A 17397-nucleotide genomic window follows, 5' to 3' on the forward strand; every position below is an offset into this window, starting at 1 on the left:
CAAGATTTAGCACAATGCTACTTTCCATACGTAGTCCTCAACAAAGATTTACATAATACATCACATACAAATAAAGCAAAAACACAATAATATACAAAAACACAGTACAATCTAATAATGTAAATGATGGCCAAATACACGTTTGGTACTATTAATGTTAGTGTACAAGTACAAGATTAGAATATTACCAGGCTAAGTTGGCATTGAAAAAATATCAGGGATAATGGAATTGAAAATAAAAATATTAATAAAAAATATAATATTGGTGGGAAACAAATGTATATGTGAATAGTTACAGCCTATTTTTTTAAAATACACTTTTTTCTTTAATTCAAATGTAAACACTATTCTAACCCATAGATAGATAGATAGATAGATAGATAGATAGATAGATAGATAGATAGATAGATAGATAGATAGATAGATAGATAGATAGATAGATAGATAGATAGATAGATAGATAGATAGATAGATAGATAGATAGATAGATAGATAGATAGATAGATAGATAGATAGATAGATAGATTCCTCCGAAGGAAGGGGATGTATTACCACATGAGGAAACGAATGTAAATGAAAATATGTAAAATTATTTGAATGTATTTTAAATATTTATTTACGGGATTAAAATATGCTATTGCCATAAGAAAAATAAAAACGGTTTATTCTAATCAGACTTCCATTTAAACCAAAAAAAAAGTCCGTTGCTTATAATTTTTAGTGATTTTAATCAAATCTGAAAAACTTAAAAAAAAACAAAAAAACATGCGAGTCACGAAAACAATGGCAACATAATACAAATAAAATATAAATAAATTAAACACATAAAGTGGTCACAGTTAATTTTATTTTAAAAACGTCAAAATCTTTAAAGATTTGATTTGTTTTAATGCAAATTAAATTTAAATTTAGACGCACATTAAATCATGGCAGTGCGTGAACGCATCACTACAACAGGTGTATTGGACACTCGAACGCCATTGGCTGATGCGTCGACGCTACAATCCCTCTCAGCCAATCATATCTCTCTAACGCTCACTACGTCACTCCAAGAAGTCATCAAGGTTAGTTCAATTCAAAGGTGGCTTCAGGAATACCTCCAGGAGAACTTCAAGCTCTTGGAAAGTTGTTAAGTTTCACACCGCGATGTTTGTGGCCTCACTGTAGCCGAGCTGCTCGCACGACAGGCGGCTTCGCTGACTCTCTGTTCCCGGAGGTTTTAACGTTTGAATGTCCAGCACGGAAGTGTCTCCATGTCTGGAATAACGCTTCAGGTAAATGAAAAACATTCTTATTTTTTTTAACTTTAGACTCACCGTGAAGCTCTTGTTTTGATACACATGGACATTTAAATGTTTTTTTTATTATTGTTGGATCCTCGTCCAGTCAAACTGCTGCTCTGGACATTCCTGTTTTTCTTGTTTGTTTCTCACTCTAGTGTCGCTGCTGTTGAGCCTCTCCTGGTAAACTTTATCAGTGACACAAGTGCTTCAAATATTCCCTCCAGTGAGTTAGGAGACCTTCTTTCAGACTCAGACAGAACTTTACAAAATACTACTGATACTTGTTTGAATGGTAAATACTCTAGTTGATGTTAATGTTATTTGGGCCCAGCTTTTTGTTGAACAAAACTTTTTTGAGTTAATTTATCAAGTTGTTACAGCTTTCTAAACAAATATAAATTATAATATATTCAATGAGTAACTAAATGTTTATCTGTAATTCTAAAAATCAATAATTTTGGTCTGTTTACTTTTATTAATTTAGTATATATGTGTCAATGAAATACTGAGTAAGTCGCTTTAGGGTATAACTCAAAGTAGTACACGATACTTTCATCCCCATGTTGTTATTTTACTTGAGTTTCTGATACTGATGTTAATATCAAAAGTGAAAGGAAACAAACCTCAGACAGCGCAACAACAAAAATACTTCAATGATCAACTAGAGTAAGTTTTTGAGGCGTTGACAATAACATAATGCTTCTTGAGACTGTGGTAAATGTGAATTTGTGCCTTTTGATCTTCAGAGCTTTTCCCTCCATGATTTAACACGGATTTAAAATATTTCATTGAACGAAATGCTACTTAATCCTTATTGAAAATAGGTAAACATGTGTTACTTTGTTACCGTGTCATGTATTTTAATGTAAAAAACTTAAAAAAAAAAAAAAGAGAACTTGATGTTTGATTTCACTTACCAGCAAACTGATATACATTCATTTAATTTTCCCGAGTGTGATCTGTTAGTAGATCAAACATATTGAAGGTGTTTGTCTGATGAAAATACTTACAAATGTATTGAACAAGAAAATAATTGAATAAACTACAAACAAACATTTACTTATGGCTTTTGTTTTGTTTGGTTTCATTTGGAATAAATCAGTGCCACAAGTTAGAAAGATATCGCTGTGAAAACCATCATCCTGTGTCTGTTGATCAATATAATTGTCTTTTTGATGCAGTTTAGTTTAACTTTATTTTGTTTAGTTTTTATGTTTTCAAAGGGGAAACTTGTGCCTAATATTACTATCTAATCTAAAAGTATTTAAATCTGATATGCTAGTGCCTTCATTTTCTTTTGGATATTTCACACTTTGCAGAATTGATTCTATATGTTGATATTTTGAAATAACACAAAGGAAAAAAATGTTAGTCCCTAGACAAGACATGGATAGTAGAAGATTATCACTCAGGATAAATAGACAGTTAATATTGGTCGATGTTGTTGCTAATCATATCCTATCATAGTAATATTGTTTCATTGTGTCATGAGTCATGTTACTGTGATGAACAGGGTAGAAAATATGTCCTCAGTCTGTCTCCGGCCCACAGCCTGTGTCATGAAAGTGTCACTTATGTCTCACCAGCACCTTCACCTGTAAGTGGAGAATCCTCAAAATGTTGTAAAACAACCTTTTAAACACCACAAAAACATGTCTTCGCCCTCGTCGAGTCAAAGGTTTGAACATATACAGACGTTAAACTCTCTTCCTTCTCTCCTCCGCTGCAGGCCGACGGTCTGAAGGGCCTGGTCGAGGGAGATATTCTCGACCCCGAGTTCCAGCAGCGTCTGGAAGACGCTCGCACCGTCCTCAGGCAGGAGATCCAGAGGGAGCTGAAGATCAAGGAAGCGGCCGAGAGGCTTCGCAGGGCGGTGACCAACCGCAAGAGCGCCGCAGATGTGGAGGGTCAACTCAAGGCCTCCGGCCGTAAACTGGAGAAGCTGCACTGGGAGCTGCAGGAGCTGAACGCCAGGTCGATGGCTTCGGAGAAAGACCGTCGCACAGGTGACCTTCAGCGTTTCAAATGGGACCTGGTTTAGTTTTAATCTTAGAAATGCTTTACCTTTCATTTCCTCAAAGTAGATGAGAAGAGAGAGAGTGAGGGAGAGAGAGAGAGAGAGGAGGCATAAGAACAAGCACAATAAGACGATATAAATCATGTCCTGCTAAATGTTTTTTGTTTGTGTTTTTTTAATTTAAATCTCATCTAGTTCTTTAGATGGATGGATAGAGGGATAGAGGGATAGAGGGATAGAGGGATAGAGGGATAGAGGGATAGATAGATAGATAGATAGATAGATAGATAGATAGATAGATAGATAGATAGATAGATAGATAGATAGATAGATAGATAGATAGATAGATAGATAGATAGATGGATAGATATATGGATAGATAAAACTTTATTGATCCTTCTGAAGGTCTCCCTCAGGAAATTGTTTTTTCAGTCAGCACACAGCCTCACATAGGATAGATTAATAAAGAAGAAGAACAAAGTTTACATAAAAGGAAAGTGCATGATTACACAATCTAAATCTAAAGATAAAGAACATAGACCAAAGAAACATAACAAAGAAAAAGGATACAGAGGTTAACATCCTTTCACTCCACTCCTGCCCCCAAACTCAGAATTATAAATAAATCTAATGGCACAAGGAATGAATGAGTCCTTGAGTCTATTAGTGTTACATCATGGGAGGAGCATTCGTTCACTCCTTCTGCTTCTCTGCTCACTGATGACAGTGTTGAGAGGATGACTGTCATCATCCATGATGGATAGTAGTTTGTCCAGTGATCTCCTCTCAGCAACTGTCACCAGTGAGTCCAGCTTCAACCACAGAACCAGCCCTCCTGATCAACCTGTTGACATTCCTCTTGGACACATTTCCACCCCAACACACCACAGCATAGAACACTGGCCACCACAGACTAGTATAACATGCAGAGTTCCCTGCAGATGTTAAATGATGGAAGCCTCCTCAGAAAGTACAGTCTACTACAGTGTACTTTACATCAGTCTCAGTAAAGATATTAAACAATCGTACACTTCCGGTCAAACACGTTTTGTATACTTCACTCGCTTTTAACTAGATTTTTTGTTAACTGTAGTTAAAAATACAAAAACAACCCTAAATCAAACAATTTGAATTTGTAATGAAACAATCTTTATTTGTGATCAAAAGGTTTCCATCTGTTATCGAACAATTTTCAACTATAATCAAACAATTTTTGACTCTAATTCAACAATTTTCAAATGTAATGAAACAATTTTCTACTGTAATGAAACGATTTTCTACTATAATCAAACAATTTTTCTACTATAATCAAACAATTTTCTACTATAATTAAACAATTGTCTACTATAATGAAACGATTTTCTACTATAATTAAACACTTTTCTACTATAATTAAACAATTTTCTACTATAATCAAACAATTTTCTACTGTAATCAAACAATTTTCTACTATAATCAAACAATTTTCTACTATAATCAATGAATTTTCTACTGTAATGAAACAATTTTCTACTATAATCAAACAATTTTCTACTGTAATCAAACAATTTTCTACTATAATCAATGAATTTTCTACTGTAATTAAACAATTTTCTACTATACTCAAACAATTTTCTACTATAATCAATGAATTTTCTACTGTAATGAAACAATTTTCAAATGTAATCAAACAATTTTCAACTGTAATCGTACAATTTTTAACTTTAATCGTACAATTTTTCAACTGTAATCAGACCATTTTTAACCATATTTAAACTAGTTTAATCTGATCAGACAAAAATATTTTAGAGATTATATGTCAAAAGTTGTTGACCTCTAAGTGTCATCTTAACTCATCCTGAACTTGAGATGTGATTATTTGACACAGACAACGTTCGGGAGGAACACAGTCAGTCGTCGGAGTCGTGTCAGTGGGAAGACGTCACCTCTCCACTGGCCACGCGGGTCAGAACCCTGAAGAAGCAGCTCACCATGGAGACCAAAGTCAAGCAGGGAGCTGAGAACATCATCCAGACGTACAACAACAGCTCAGTGAAGGTACATGCAGATTTGTGTCTTAACGTAATCAACACTGCGTTCCATCTTAAGACCTATTTATTTGTCCTTTTTCTTAGTTATATTGGGACTGCTGAGTTGATCACTGTGTTGTCTTGACCTTTAAAGTTTTTTTTAATGTATTTTTAACTTTGTATTGTTTTGATGTTTAAGTGCTTTGTGACCCTGGTCTGTGAGAGGAACTCAACAAATATAAATTACTAACTTACTATTTAAAATGTAAACAAAATGAACTTACAGGTTTTAAAATGACATTTTCTTTAATTTATTGATGCCTAGTACTTCTCATGATGTTGTTTCCATGACACCACTTATGGAATGAACTCGTTCCTCTCATGATCCAGGACAGGAAGATGCTGTCGACGGCCCATCAGATGCTGCAGGACAGTCGCACCAAGATCGAGCTGCTCCGCATGCAGATCATCAAAGTCAGCCAGGCCAGGAATGGCGTGAGAGATGCTTTATGTGGTGAGCAACCTTGGATTCGTTGTTAAAATAACATTTGTTGTAATTTTTAATCTACATTAGTGTATGTTTATTAATCCATGGCACCATTTGGCAACTTCATAACACAAGGCTGACGCCAGTGGAAACCCTGGAAAGCTCTCCTGTCCATTACCGTTACAAACAGTGAATAAATATAATATAATTGTAATTTAGTTCTAATAACAAGGTAGCGGTTACACAGCTGTGTCTATCACGTATATCATTGTGTCATACGACACGATGTAAATTGTATTCTTGTACTGCAACATTTCAACATCTGACACCCACACTACTTGTTTTTCCTGCCGGGTGTTGCATCCTCCCGAGCGTTCTTTTGTCCAGCCTTGAAAACAGTGATCACACGTGACTGACAACACCTTGAAATACGTTAGTGGTGAGACCACGTTGTCATGCAAATTTTTTATTTGGTGACTTTACTTTAATTTGATGACTTATCTGAAGGAATCATTTGAGTCGATGAATCACAACATTTCATTCATTTAATGCAGCCATTGAAAAAAAACAACACCCAAATCAGCTGTTTTGATTGACAGCTGGCTGATCCAATTAAATCCTTGTAGAGGGCGGGTCTAATCAGCTGGACCTTCACAAATATGGTTTTCTGTGACCGTTTTGGTTTTAATAAAGTTGTAAATGTACTTATGGAATAAAATATTAGAGTCAAAGAATTCAAAGAATAATGTGACTGAGTGAACTGATGTGTGAGTCTCATCAATTGAACGACAGGTCGGATAATAGGCGGATGTGTATTTTGAATGTCATGTGGTCCACTACCTTTGATCAACCGATAAATCAGCGTATTGATCTCTCCTGTTATACAAAATAATAGATGTACTTGATACCTGATGTATATATTGTATTATTCTACACTTCCTGACTGTCTTGTCTTCTCTCAGGTCATCCTATGGAGATGGTCAATCTTCTGGAGCTGCGCATTGCTGAGCTGATGCACCACATGACCATTGAAATGGCAGTAGCTGAAGGCGCTAAGAACGTGGTGAAGCAGCTCATCGAACGCAAAATCCAGGACCGACGCATACTTGCAGAGGTGGGTCCAACAGTTTGATACTAGAATAATTTTTTATCAGAAGATCGAAAGGTTTTGAACAGACCAACCCATCATATGGACTAGTAGTACATATGATGGGTAGCACAAAAAGTGCAGAGTGTAAAAGTGATGACTGGAACTCTCTGAGGTGTCGTCATGTAAAGTGATACATGGGCCTGGTATGCGGTCAGATCGTGGGAACGATCACAGATTACAGAATTTAAACGACAGCAGTTAGTTTGTCTGTTCGTTAAATCACGTGCCACTTATTTAACTCGAGATCCGTCTTTAAATATCATCTTATGAATGTTTCTCAGGCTCAGGCTCGGATGCAGGAGTCGACGCAGAAGGTGGACCTGTTGCGCTTCTCTCTGGAAACCCGCCTGAACGAATTCCCGACGGATCATCCCAAATACGAGGCCATCAAGGAGGAGCTGGTCCAGGCGACCTCGTCGACCCACAGCTCGCTGAAGAAGCAGCCCAGCTCCGTGTCCTCTTCCTCCTCCTTCTTCAAAGCAGCCAGTCTAACAGGTTACTGCCCCACTGTTCTAGATCGCTGACATCTGATATGAGTGACGTACGGCAACAGTGTATGAATATGTGTTTGTTAAAGGTTGTTTTTTTTTCCACAATAACCGTCACGTAAAGCCTCTTTTGATACAAGGTGCAGATCAAATTACAGTCAAAGAACAGTCGTCTCAGTCCAATACCTCAAACATTTGTCACCATTAAATAAATAAATGTTAGAATTCTTAAAAGAGTAATGTTGATGTTCATGCATATACACAGGAGAGGTATGTGAAACACACGGGCCGCAGTGATGAGTTTAATGAGAGGTAGTGAGACGTATAAAAAGCTGTGTTGGTGCAGCACTTGTTGAGGTCGTAGAATAAGATGAAAGGATTTTATTTTTGTTAGAAGGAGAGTTAGTGACTCACAATGTTTACCTTGAGTCTCACTCAGAACCATGATGCAGTGGTCAGTGCGAGTATGGAAAACCACTGCTCAGTAGTAGCAGACCCGCTTAAAAGTCATCCGTCACATCCATCAGATGTGACGAAGCTAAACCTGTGATTTCATTCTTGCAGGAAGGTTGGAGGTGTGTATAATGGGCTGCCAGGACCTGTTGGACTGTGTCCCTGGTCGCGGTCCTCCTAGCATCATGTCACCCGGAGGTAACCTTGAAGGAAAGTCCCTCAAAGCGAGAGCCGGTCTGTCGGGGCGCGGTGCTAACGGGAAGTCTGCCAAGACGGAGGATCTCTCATGTGGGTTTTTTTTTTGGTTTTTTATTCTTCATTTCATTCATTTGTTTTTGTAAGAGTTTAACAGGGACAGCAGCACATTCTTGAGAATGATTTCGAGTCGGTACAAGTAGCAGCAGCAGCAGCGTATGATTCATGTCGGTTTTATTCTTGTTTTAGCGGAGATCAGCGCCGTGCTGAAGGTGGACAACATGGTGGTGGGCCACACACACTGGAGACCGCTGGGCAAAGAGGCCTGGGGTCAGAGCTTCAGTGTCGAACTTGAACGGGTGAGTGTCTTCGACTGCAGAAAGTAAACAAGAAATATATATTTTTTTTTTTAAGTTTATTCTTACTGCTTATATACTTGAAATGTCTACACTTAAGAAGTATAAATAGATGTACTTTCATTAAATCAGAATATAATTATACATTTTTTACTTTCACATAGAAGTAGAATTTATCTTATATTGATCAAATTATATTAATATTTTTTTCATATCATTTGTCATCAATGATTTTAACGATCTGAATGTTTTTGGTCCATTTTAATGTAGATTTCTTCTGTCCTTTTTACACTATATCATTTTGGTTTTTGGGATTTTTATGTTTCAGAATATACATATCTTGTTTAATTTCTTAATTTTTTTCGTAAGTTTTTCGCTATTCAAATTGACAAGTTTCACCCTAAACCAATGATACTCGGACAACTGCAGTAATGTTGTGTGTGGAAGCCTCTGACCTCATCATCTGAGCGTCATTAACTCTTTCTCTTCTTCTTCTTCTTTGTTTAATCTTCAACATCTGTTGTCTGCCATAACATGAAGCTGTGAATATATCTATCCGTCCCTCTTAGGGTCCTGTCCTGTAATCCCACTGCTAATCCTTTGACAGTTGCTTTAATCTGGCTTCATCCATGAAAGATCAGCAGCTCTGCTTCAGACTTCTTTCACGGAATATCCTTCAAACTCTCTGCTGTCAGCGAGTCATGGTCACCGTAGTTTGTCCTGGAACATCCTGCCTTTATCTTCGCTGTGAAATATAGATTTTTAACTTTTAACCTGATTGTTTTTTTTCTTCTTAGAGACTTTGGCTTTTTAAGATGATACCCTTTGCTTCTCAGAAATGTTCCTCTTAATTGAACTTGTCAGCAGCTGAAATGAAGATGCATGAGATACAACAGATTCATAACTTTTTGATTTATTTTAAACACAGAACAAAAGTCATATTTACCAAACTCTGTCAAATTCCCATATAAATACCTTTCTTTCAACCGTAGTTTTACTTTTATTGGAAGTCTTTGTTTAATGGTTGACATCCATAACCTCTGTACCTCAGTAAACCTTAATCACCTCCATCTTTACTGGTCCGGACCGTATGGACATGAACGATAATCTACTTTGATTTGAAGCAAACCATGCGACAACCACATTAAATGCCTTGGTGCCTTGAGTTTGACAAATCTGCTCTAGTTGATCGTCAGAAAATAATAATTTGTTCACAAACACAGTAGCTCCAGACAAATGATCACATTTGTCACAGTAAAGAACTGAGCTCGGAAGAAACAAGTCAAAATATTTCCAAGACCGGATTTGATGAATGAATTTACTTCAACTCTAATTCAATCGGATATTTTTAAATAATCTAGCAACTAGTACCCTTTGAAACCATAAAGATTAGCTGCCTAGAAAGGTCAAACAAGGTCACAAACAAGCTATATTCTGTGAAATTTGATCATCACAGCTTTTATTCAGAAACATGTGTCTTTATTTCTTTTCTTTTAAGTCATTTATCTTCCATCCTTTCTTTATTTTAACTAAGTCTAAAAAAAAACAAAAAAAACAAAACAAAACAAAAAAAAAAGTATAAAATAAAGTGCAGTCTAAGTCTAAGTCTAAGAATGTTCTGGGTTAATATTGAATATATGTTGATTAATACTCATGTTAAATGCCTAGAACTCAACAGCATTTTGGACCAGGAAGCTGCTGATTTACTCTAATGTGTTGTGCATTTGTTTTCAGTCCAGAGAGCTGGAAATCTCTGTGTACTGGCGAGACTGGCGAGCTCTGGGTGGCGTGAAGTTCCTGCGACTCGAGGACTTTTTGGACAATCAGCGCCACGGAATGTGTCTGCCGCTGGAGCCTCAGGGCATCCTCTTCATCGAGGTGCTCGCCTTTTCATCTTGTGTCAAATTTGACTTGCTATTACATTTAAAATTAAATTCTACTTATTTTTATTTACCTCTTCCATTGTAGGTGAAGTTTATAAACCCCGTCATCGAGAGGCCTTCAAAGCTCCAGCGGCAAAGAAGAATCTTTCCGAAAGAAAAAGGTATCAAAAGGCGTTTTATTACAGATATATCTTGAAATATTTACTTTAAAAAACAGAAGAATATAGATCTAGTACTTGTAATCTTGTCAAAATTGTAGAAACTGGTTCATATGTTGCCACAGTATCTGATATTTGTCTAACTTGTGTTAGTTTTGTTTTTTTACAGGAGGAAAAAGGTTTGAAATTCTTTAAGCTCTACGTGTTAACAGTCTTTATGTTTTTGTTTAACAGTTTCTTGGCCAAATGCATCAATATTTAATCATCTTGGACTTTTTGTTTATAAAAATGTGATATTACTTAGACTTTTTCCTTATTATATTTAGTAAAATATGTAAACTTCACCTGTGACCTGGGGTGTGCTCTACAGACGAGAGAAAATGTGTTTAATTATACACAAATAATGACAATCTGTCTACCTAAATGTTAAATAAAGACTAGAGAAAATGTAGTCTAGTCCTCCAGCCATCCAGGTGGATGAATAACTCTTCAAAATATGGATTCATGGACAAAATAAAATGTTTTCTCTACTGTCTTTATTTGCCTCACAGGGAAGAACTTCCTGCGCGCCGCCCAGATGAACATGAACTTCGCCACGTGGGGACGTCTGATGATGAGCATCTTGCCCCCCTGCAGCTCCCTGGAGCCCACCAACTCTCCATTAACCAGCCCGAACCCCGCCCCCCTGCCCGGCACCACTTCTCCTCCGCCGTGAGTCTCGCTGGCATGAGTTCACGTCATGACCCAGATCCTTCCATTCCCTCCACATCTCTTTGTTGAACTCTCTGAGGCTGACAAGTCAACTGTGAACGTCTCTTGACTCCAGAGATTTTTGAACTCAAGAGAATGTAGCGACAAAAAATGCCAAAAATGTGTGTCACCATTTTTAAATGAATATGAGGCTGTTTTGAATCAAGGTTTGCTTTACTTAAGACACAACATGTTGGCAAATATTCTCAATGTTCTTTAAAAAAGTGCCCAGTTTGTCCCTCTTAGAGACTCTTAACTTATTCAATTCAATTCAATTCAATTTTATTTAAAGTGTCTTATCATAACAAAGTTATCTCAAGACACTATACAGTTGAAATAAGACTACAGTTGATTAAGGAAAAATAGATCCCAGCAATTCAACAAAGAGCAAGAAACAAAACACTGTACAGTGAGCTGTACAGTGAGCAATGGCGAGGAAAAACTTCCTTTTGAAGGCAGAAACCTCGAGCGGAACCAGACTCATTGTTGACGGCCTGCCGCTTTGACCGGCTGGGAGGAAGGATGGGGGGGTAGACAGATGGATAAGGAGGAGTGAGGGAGGATATAGTGAGAGAAAAGAGGAGAGTGTAGGTGGGTCCATGGGGGTGCTGGAGAGAACTCGGGGTCAACTTATGAGGTCAAGTGAAGATGTACAAGTGCATCCCTGGCCTGGGATTGTCACAAAATTCCAGAATTAATAAATCAGATTTCTAAAGTTAATTTTAAAAAGTTTGTGGCCGGTTTGCGACGAGAATATTTTCATTAACAAATTTTCCGTCTAGTATCAGAACTCACCAAAATATGGCGAATTGCATTTATTTATTTAAATGCATGTTTATTTTAAAATAAATTATAAACTACATGATGCTGATTCTGTTCTCGAACATAAAGTGTGACTTTGTCTATGCTTCAGAGAACGTGAAAACGGGATTTCGAACGAGCGTCCAGACAGGAGCAGCACGAGAAAGACTAAAGAAGCTCCACAGGTGACCCCAAACTAACTAAGGTTCTTGAACATGTTAAACCAAGAGACGGGTGTGAGTTCATAAGCATGTTTGGGTTTATATACACGAATACAGATGCATCCAGGAGTTGAAGGAAAAAACATTTTCAACCTTCCTTTTCTTTTCTCTAGAGTCCTGCTAGAAGTCCCAAACCCAAACAACGATCCTTGATCCATTCACCTTCCAAGTAAGTCGCACATTTGTTTGAGAAATTGAGATCATTTTTAAAAGTGTCACAAAGAAAAAAATCTACTTTTTTTTTTCTTTAAGAATTGAGGACGAGATGAGTCTCTGACGAGAGGAAATTATATTCACTGAAACAATGATTTTTCTTCTTAAAATTGAGGGAATTTTGTCTCCTGCAGGACGGACAAGGCGCTTCAGTTGGAAGACTTCAACTGCATCTCTGTTTTGGGAAGAGGACACTTTGGGAAGGTACCTAGAGATGCTTTTAACCGACCTTGACCTTTTAACATGTTTACTTATTAACACATGTTTTTAAAAGACGCTTCGCTGAGACGTCTGTGAGAGATTCACGTTTGAAACGCTGTGTTTGTTGGGATCAGATTGATGGAAAGAATCTTTCTCGTGTGTCAGGAGGCTGAAGATGGATTAGTTAATCGAAGACACTGATGTCAGACTCTGCTGAACAAGGGGTCAAAACCTTTAGCTGTTTAGCTTGCTGCCCAGAAAAAAAGTCAAATATTAGTCTAATTTGTCTTTGGAATGTAAATTGGATTTATTGAATTCATCTGAATTATGTCTTTATCTGTCCCCCTTTCTTTAAACACTCATTGGAAGTCTCAATCATTAATCGATGTCCCTTATCTTATCTTAAACCTGTATGTTCTTTGATCAGCAACATGAACATTAATATACTTTGACTGTCAGGCTAAATAAAAGGACTTGACCGGACAGTTGATTGACATTCTGCTCAAAGGCCCAGAACAAAGTCAAAGAGGGCGACGAGGCAACGAGCTAAGATTGATGGTTTCAATTACTAAATATGTTTTAATTTCGATCCAAGGTTCTTCTGGCCGAGTACAAGAGGTCCGGCAAACTGTACGCAATCAAAGCCTTGAAGAAGGGAGACATCGTGACCCGAGATGAAGTGGACAGGTAGTTGCAATACACGCACAATTTTCATCAGTTTTTCCATTTGTCGCCGCTGTGGTGGACGAACACGCTTCTGTTCACTGAGCTGGACTCGCCCCCCCCGAGGCTAACCGCTAACATGAAAGTGGGTCAGAGATGTTAGCATGAGAGAACATCGTGCTGCGTCACTTCACTGCTGCACAATTCTTGCAGAAATTAAAAATGGTTTATCCATGTTTAGAGGCTGCATCAGACTGTTGGCCGGTCCAGGGTGTCCAGCTGCTTCTGACCCTGGCATGCTGGGAGTGTCTGTTAAAAATAAATGACAAAATTACTAGAGGGGTATGTATCGGCAAGAATCTGGTGATACGATCTGTATCACGATACTGGGTAGATTAAACGATGTATAGCGAAACTGTAGGAAAAATGATATATTTGTAGTTTTGCAGAATTTACCAACCACATGACTCTTGAAGACATAATAGTTTTGTTTCTTTTAAAACCAAAATATGTTCAAACGTCAACTTTAAAAGCTGCTGCAATCATCTGCATCCTCTCATCCTCAGTCAGCGCCTGGATCTTGCAGGATTTAATTGTAGCTTAGGCTACAAAGGAATTAACAAGCAAAGTGAATATTTACATTTAAATGAGAAATATTGTAGTTTCTACACGCTTTTTAAATGTAAACCATGAAAGAACCTTGATGAAAAATATGTGTGATTTAAAATCAGATTTTTTTTTTTAATGTGAATGTGTGTATATTGATACAATATTTTCTTACACCCCGAATAATTAGTTGATGTTTGACTCTTACTCAGCCTGATGTGTGAGAAAAGGATATTCGAGGTCATCAACGGCGCTCAGCATCCGTTCCTGGTGAACCTGCACGGCTGCTTCCAGACTCCAGACCACGTCTGCTTCGTCATGGCGTACTCCCCCGGAGGAGACCTGATGACCCACATCCACACCAGCATCTTCTCCGAGAAGCAGACCCGGTCAGAAACACATCCGGTCTTAAACAGACGTCCAGGACTTTGCTACATTAACTGACCAAGTTGGGGGTTTTTTTCGCAGGTTCTACTCGTCCTGCGTGCTGCTCGGCCTTGAGTTTCTCCACCAGCACAAAATAGTTTACAGGTCAGTTCCTGGCATAGTTTTCACTTGAATCCTCCTCCACAGTCTGAACATCTTGTGTTGGTCCGTCAGAGATCTGAAGCTGGACAACCTGCTGATGGACGCTGACGGCTTCGTCAAGATAGCAGACTTTGGTTTGTGTAAAGAAGGTACGAGTTCGTCGTCGTCATCATCTTTGTCACCTTCATCTTTGTCACCTTCATCTTCATCTTTGTCACCTTCATCATCATCATCATCATTATCATCTTTGTCACCTTCATCTTTGTCACCTTCATCATCATCATCATCTTCATCTTTGTCACCTTCATCTTCATCTTTGTCACCTTCATATTTGTCACCTTCATCATCATTATCATTATCATCTTTGTCATCTTCATCATTATTATCATCTTTGTCACCTTCATCTTTGTCACCTTCATCATCATCATCATTATCATCTTTGTCACCTTCATCTTCATCTTTGTCACCTTCATCTTCATCATCATTATCATCTTTGTCACCCTTATCTTCATCTTTGTCACCTTCATCATCATCATCATTATCATCTTTGTCACCTTCACCTTCATCTTCATCTTTGTCACCTTCATCTTCATCATCATTATCATCTTTGTCACCTTCATCTTCATCTTTGTCACCTTCATCTTCATCTTTGTCACCTTCATCATCATCATCATTATCATCTTTGTCACCTTCATCTTTGTCACCTTCATCATCATCATCATTATCATCTTTGTCACCTTCATCATCATCATCATCTTTGTCACCTTCATCTTCATCTTTGTCACCTTCATCTTTGTCACCTTCATCATCATCATCATCTTTGTCACCTTCATCATCATTATCATCTTTGTCACCTTCATCTTCATCTTTGTCACCTTCATCTTTGTCACCTTAATCTTCATCATCATCTTTGTCACCTTCATCATCATCATCATCTTTGTCACCTTCATCTTCATCTTTGTCACCTTCATCTTCATCATTGTCACCTGCATCATCGTCATCATCTTTGTCACCTTCATCTTCATCTTTGTAGCCAACATCATCATCTTTGTCATCATCATCTTTGTCACCTTCATCTTCATCTTTGTCACCTTCATCATCATCATCATCTTTGTCACCTTCATCATTGTCACCTTCATCATTGTCACCTTGATCATCATCATCATCATCATCATCTTTGTCACCTTCATCATCATCATCATCTTTGTCACCTTCATCTTCATCTTTGTCACCTTCATCTTTGTCACCTTCATCATTGTCACCTTCATCATCGTCATCATCATCATCATCATCATCATCGTCGTCGTGTTACTGCGGATCCTTGGCTGAGTGTGTCACTGAACTCCTCGCAGGAATGGGCCACGGCGATCGCACCTCCACGTTCTGCGGCACCCCAGAGTTCCTGGCCCCCGAGGTTCTGACGGACAACAACTACACTCGCAGCGTGGACTGGTGGGGGCTCGGGGTCCTCATCTACGAGATGCTGGTGGGAGAGGTGAGCCCCCCTCAAGTTTGTTGGTCAATAATGATTAAAATCTCTTGCTTAACCTCAAGATATTTGTTTTACTTTTCTTACTCCGTCGTGTCCTGAGATTATATATTGTAAGATGTCAACATAAAAGAGCAGTGAAGTAAAACTGTTTTAATATTATTATTCAGTTATGAACAAGGGTTAATTGTTTTGTATATTCAACGACTTGATCATTAATGAATCCCCTCAGTCTCCGTTCCCCGGCGACGATGAGGAGGAAGTCTTCGACAGCATCGTCAACGACGACGTCCGGTTCCCTCGCTCGCTCTCTCCGGACTCCGTCTCCCTCATTCAGAAGGTCGCAGCTCAACATCAACCCCCCCACTTTAAATCATCAGACGGCTCAATGTGCTAAAAGTTTCGTTTTTGTCTGCAGCTGCTGCAGAAGGAACCAGAGTTGAGGCTCGGAGCAGGAGAAGACGACGCCCAGCAGATCAAGAGACAAAGATTCTTCCAGGTCGGGATTCAAACCTCAAACCCCAATTGTTGTAGCTTCACTTTTACTATTGAGAGGGATTTAACTTCATTTCACAAAATGACGTACTGACCTGAATCACAAGGAAATGTTTTGATATTTGTATTAGATTTTCTGTAATGATTGGTTTAATTCGTAACAGTCAATATTGAACCAACAGAAACGGTCAGATCACCACAGAGATAAGAGGATTATATATGTTTGGGTCAGAATTTTTTTAATTCTGAATATTCTAAATAAAAAAATAATGACCAGATCTCCACCTCAAATAAGAGGGGAGAAGAAATTAAATACAAAACAACAAAATAGTTAATAGTGAAGTACAAAATAACAATAAAAAACAACAATCTGTAATTGAATAATAATGTCAGAACTTACGATCACGACATGCTACTTGCGTCATTTACCGTAAAATAGTAGTTTTCGTTCAAACTTGAGCATCAACTTTAGTGACCTTTGCCCTCTGCTGTTCCCCTCACAGGGCGTAGACTGGGAAGCTCTGCTGGCGAAGAAGGTGAAGCCGCCGTTCCTGCCGGCCATCAGGGCGCAGAAGGACGTCAGCAACTTCGACGAGGAGTTCACTCGCCTCAAACCGGTTCTCACTCTCCCACGCACACCACACCTCCTCACCGACGACCAGCAGGGGATCTTCGCCGATTTCGACTTCTCGTACTTCAGCTGAGCGTCTCGCCCGGGAAAATCGAACATTTTCCATTTACACTTGAACATGTCAGAGGCGCCACATTTGTCCTTTTATAAAAACGAAACCGCAGCTCTGCCTTCATCAACACTTTATATATTTATGATCTTAATTGAAAGTGTCCTTTGCTCCACGTTCTTATTTAACCACATGTGCATCATCATAAGATCTATTTAAAGCGGCGTGAAGGGGAAAAACAAATAAATGTATATCTGAAATGAAGCAACAG

General features: G+C 38.3%; 1 protein-coding gene across 1 annotated transcript; it reads left to right on the top strand.

The window, feature by feature from the left end:
* Positions 1-1049: 1049 nt before the first annotated feature.
* On the top strand, positions 1050-17394 carry pkn3 (protein kinase N3). The gene is made up of 22 exons (XM_087791148.1): positions 1050-1274; positions 3013-3289; positions 5168-5337; positions 5700-5823; positions 6759-6910; positions 7228-7441; positions 7999-8175; positions 8332-8441; positions 10173-10316; positions 10407-10482; positions 11031-11190; positions 12143-12215; positions 12365-12420; positions 12599-12668; positions 13261-13352; positions 14147-14323; positions 14403-14465; positions 14535-14611; positions 15815-15957; positions 16184-16291; positions 16370-16450; positions 16950-17394. Exons 1-22 carry the CDS (start codon positions 1254-1256, stop codon positions 17148-17150), a joined length of 2766 nt encoding a protein of 921 aa, XP_087647274.1. The 5' UTR covers positions 1050-1253; the 3' UTR covers positions 17151-17394.
* The last annotated feature ends 3 nt before the right edge of the window (positions 17395-17397 follow it).

The sequence above is a fragment of the Callionymus lyra genome, chromosome 5 (assembly GCF_982586985.1).
Source record: "Callionymus lyra chromosome 5, fCalLyr1.hap1.1, whole genome shotgun sequence".
NCBI lineage: Eukaryota > Metazoa > Chordata > Actinopteri > Syngnathiformes > Callionymidae > Callionymus > Callionymus lyra.

Bases quoted from the DNA above. Each gene is read 5' to 3' on its own strand.
- pkn3 (XM_087791148.1), top strand. From the start codon at position 1,254: ATGTCTGGAATAACGCTTCAG. The intron at 11,191-12,142 runs GTGAGTCTCGCT...TCTATGCTTCAG, and splicing joins GGCACCACTTCTCCTCCGCC to AGAACGTGAAAACGGGATTT. The intron at 16,451-16,949 runs GTCGGGATTCAA...TTCCCCTCACAG, and splicing joins AGAGACAAAGATTCTTCCAG to GGCGTAGACTGGGAAGCTCT.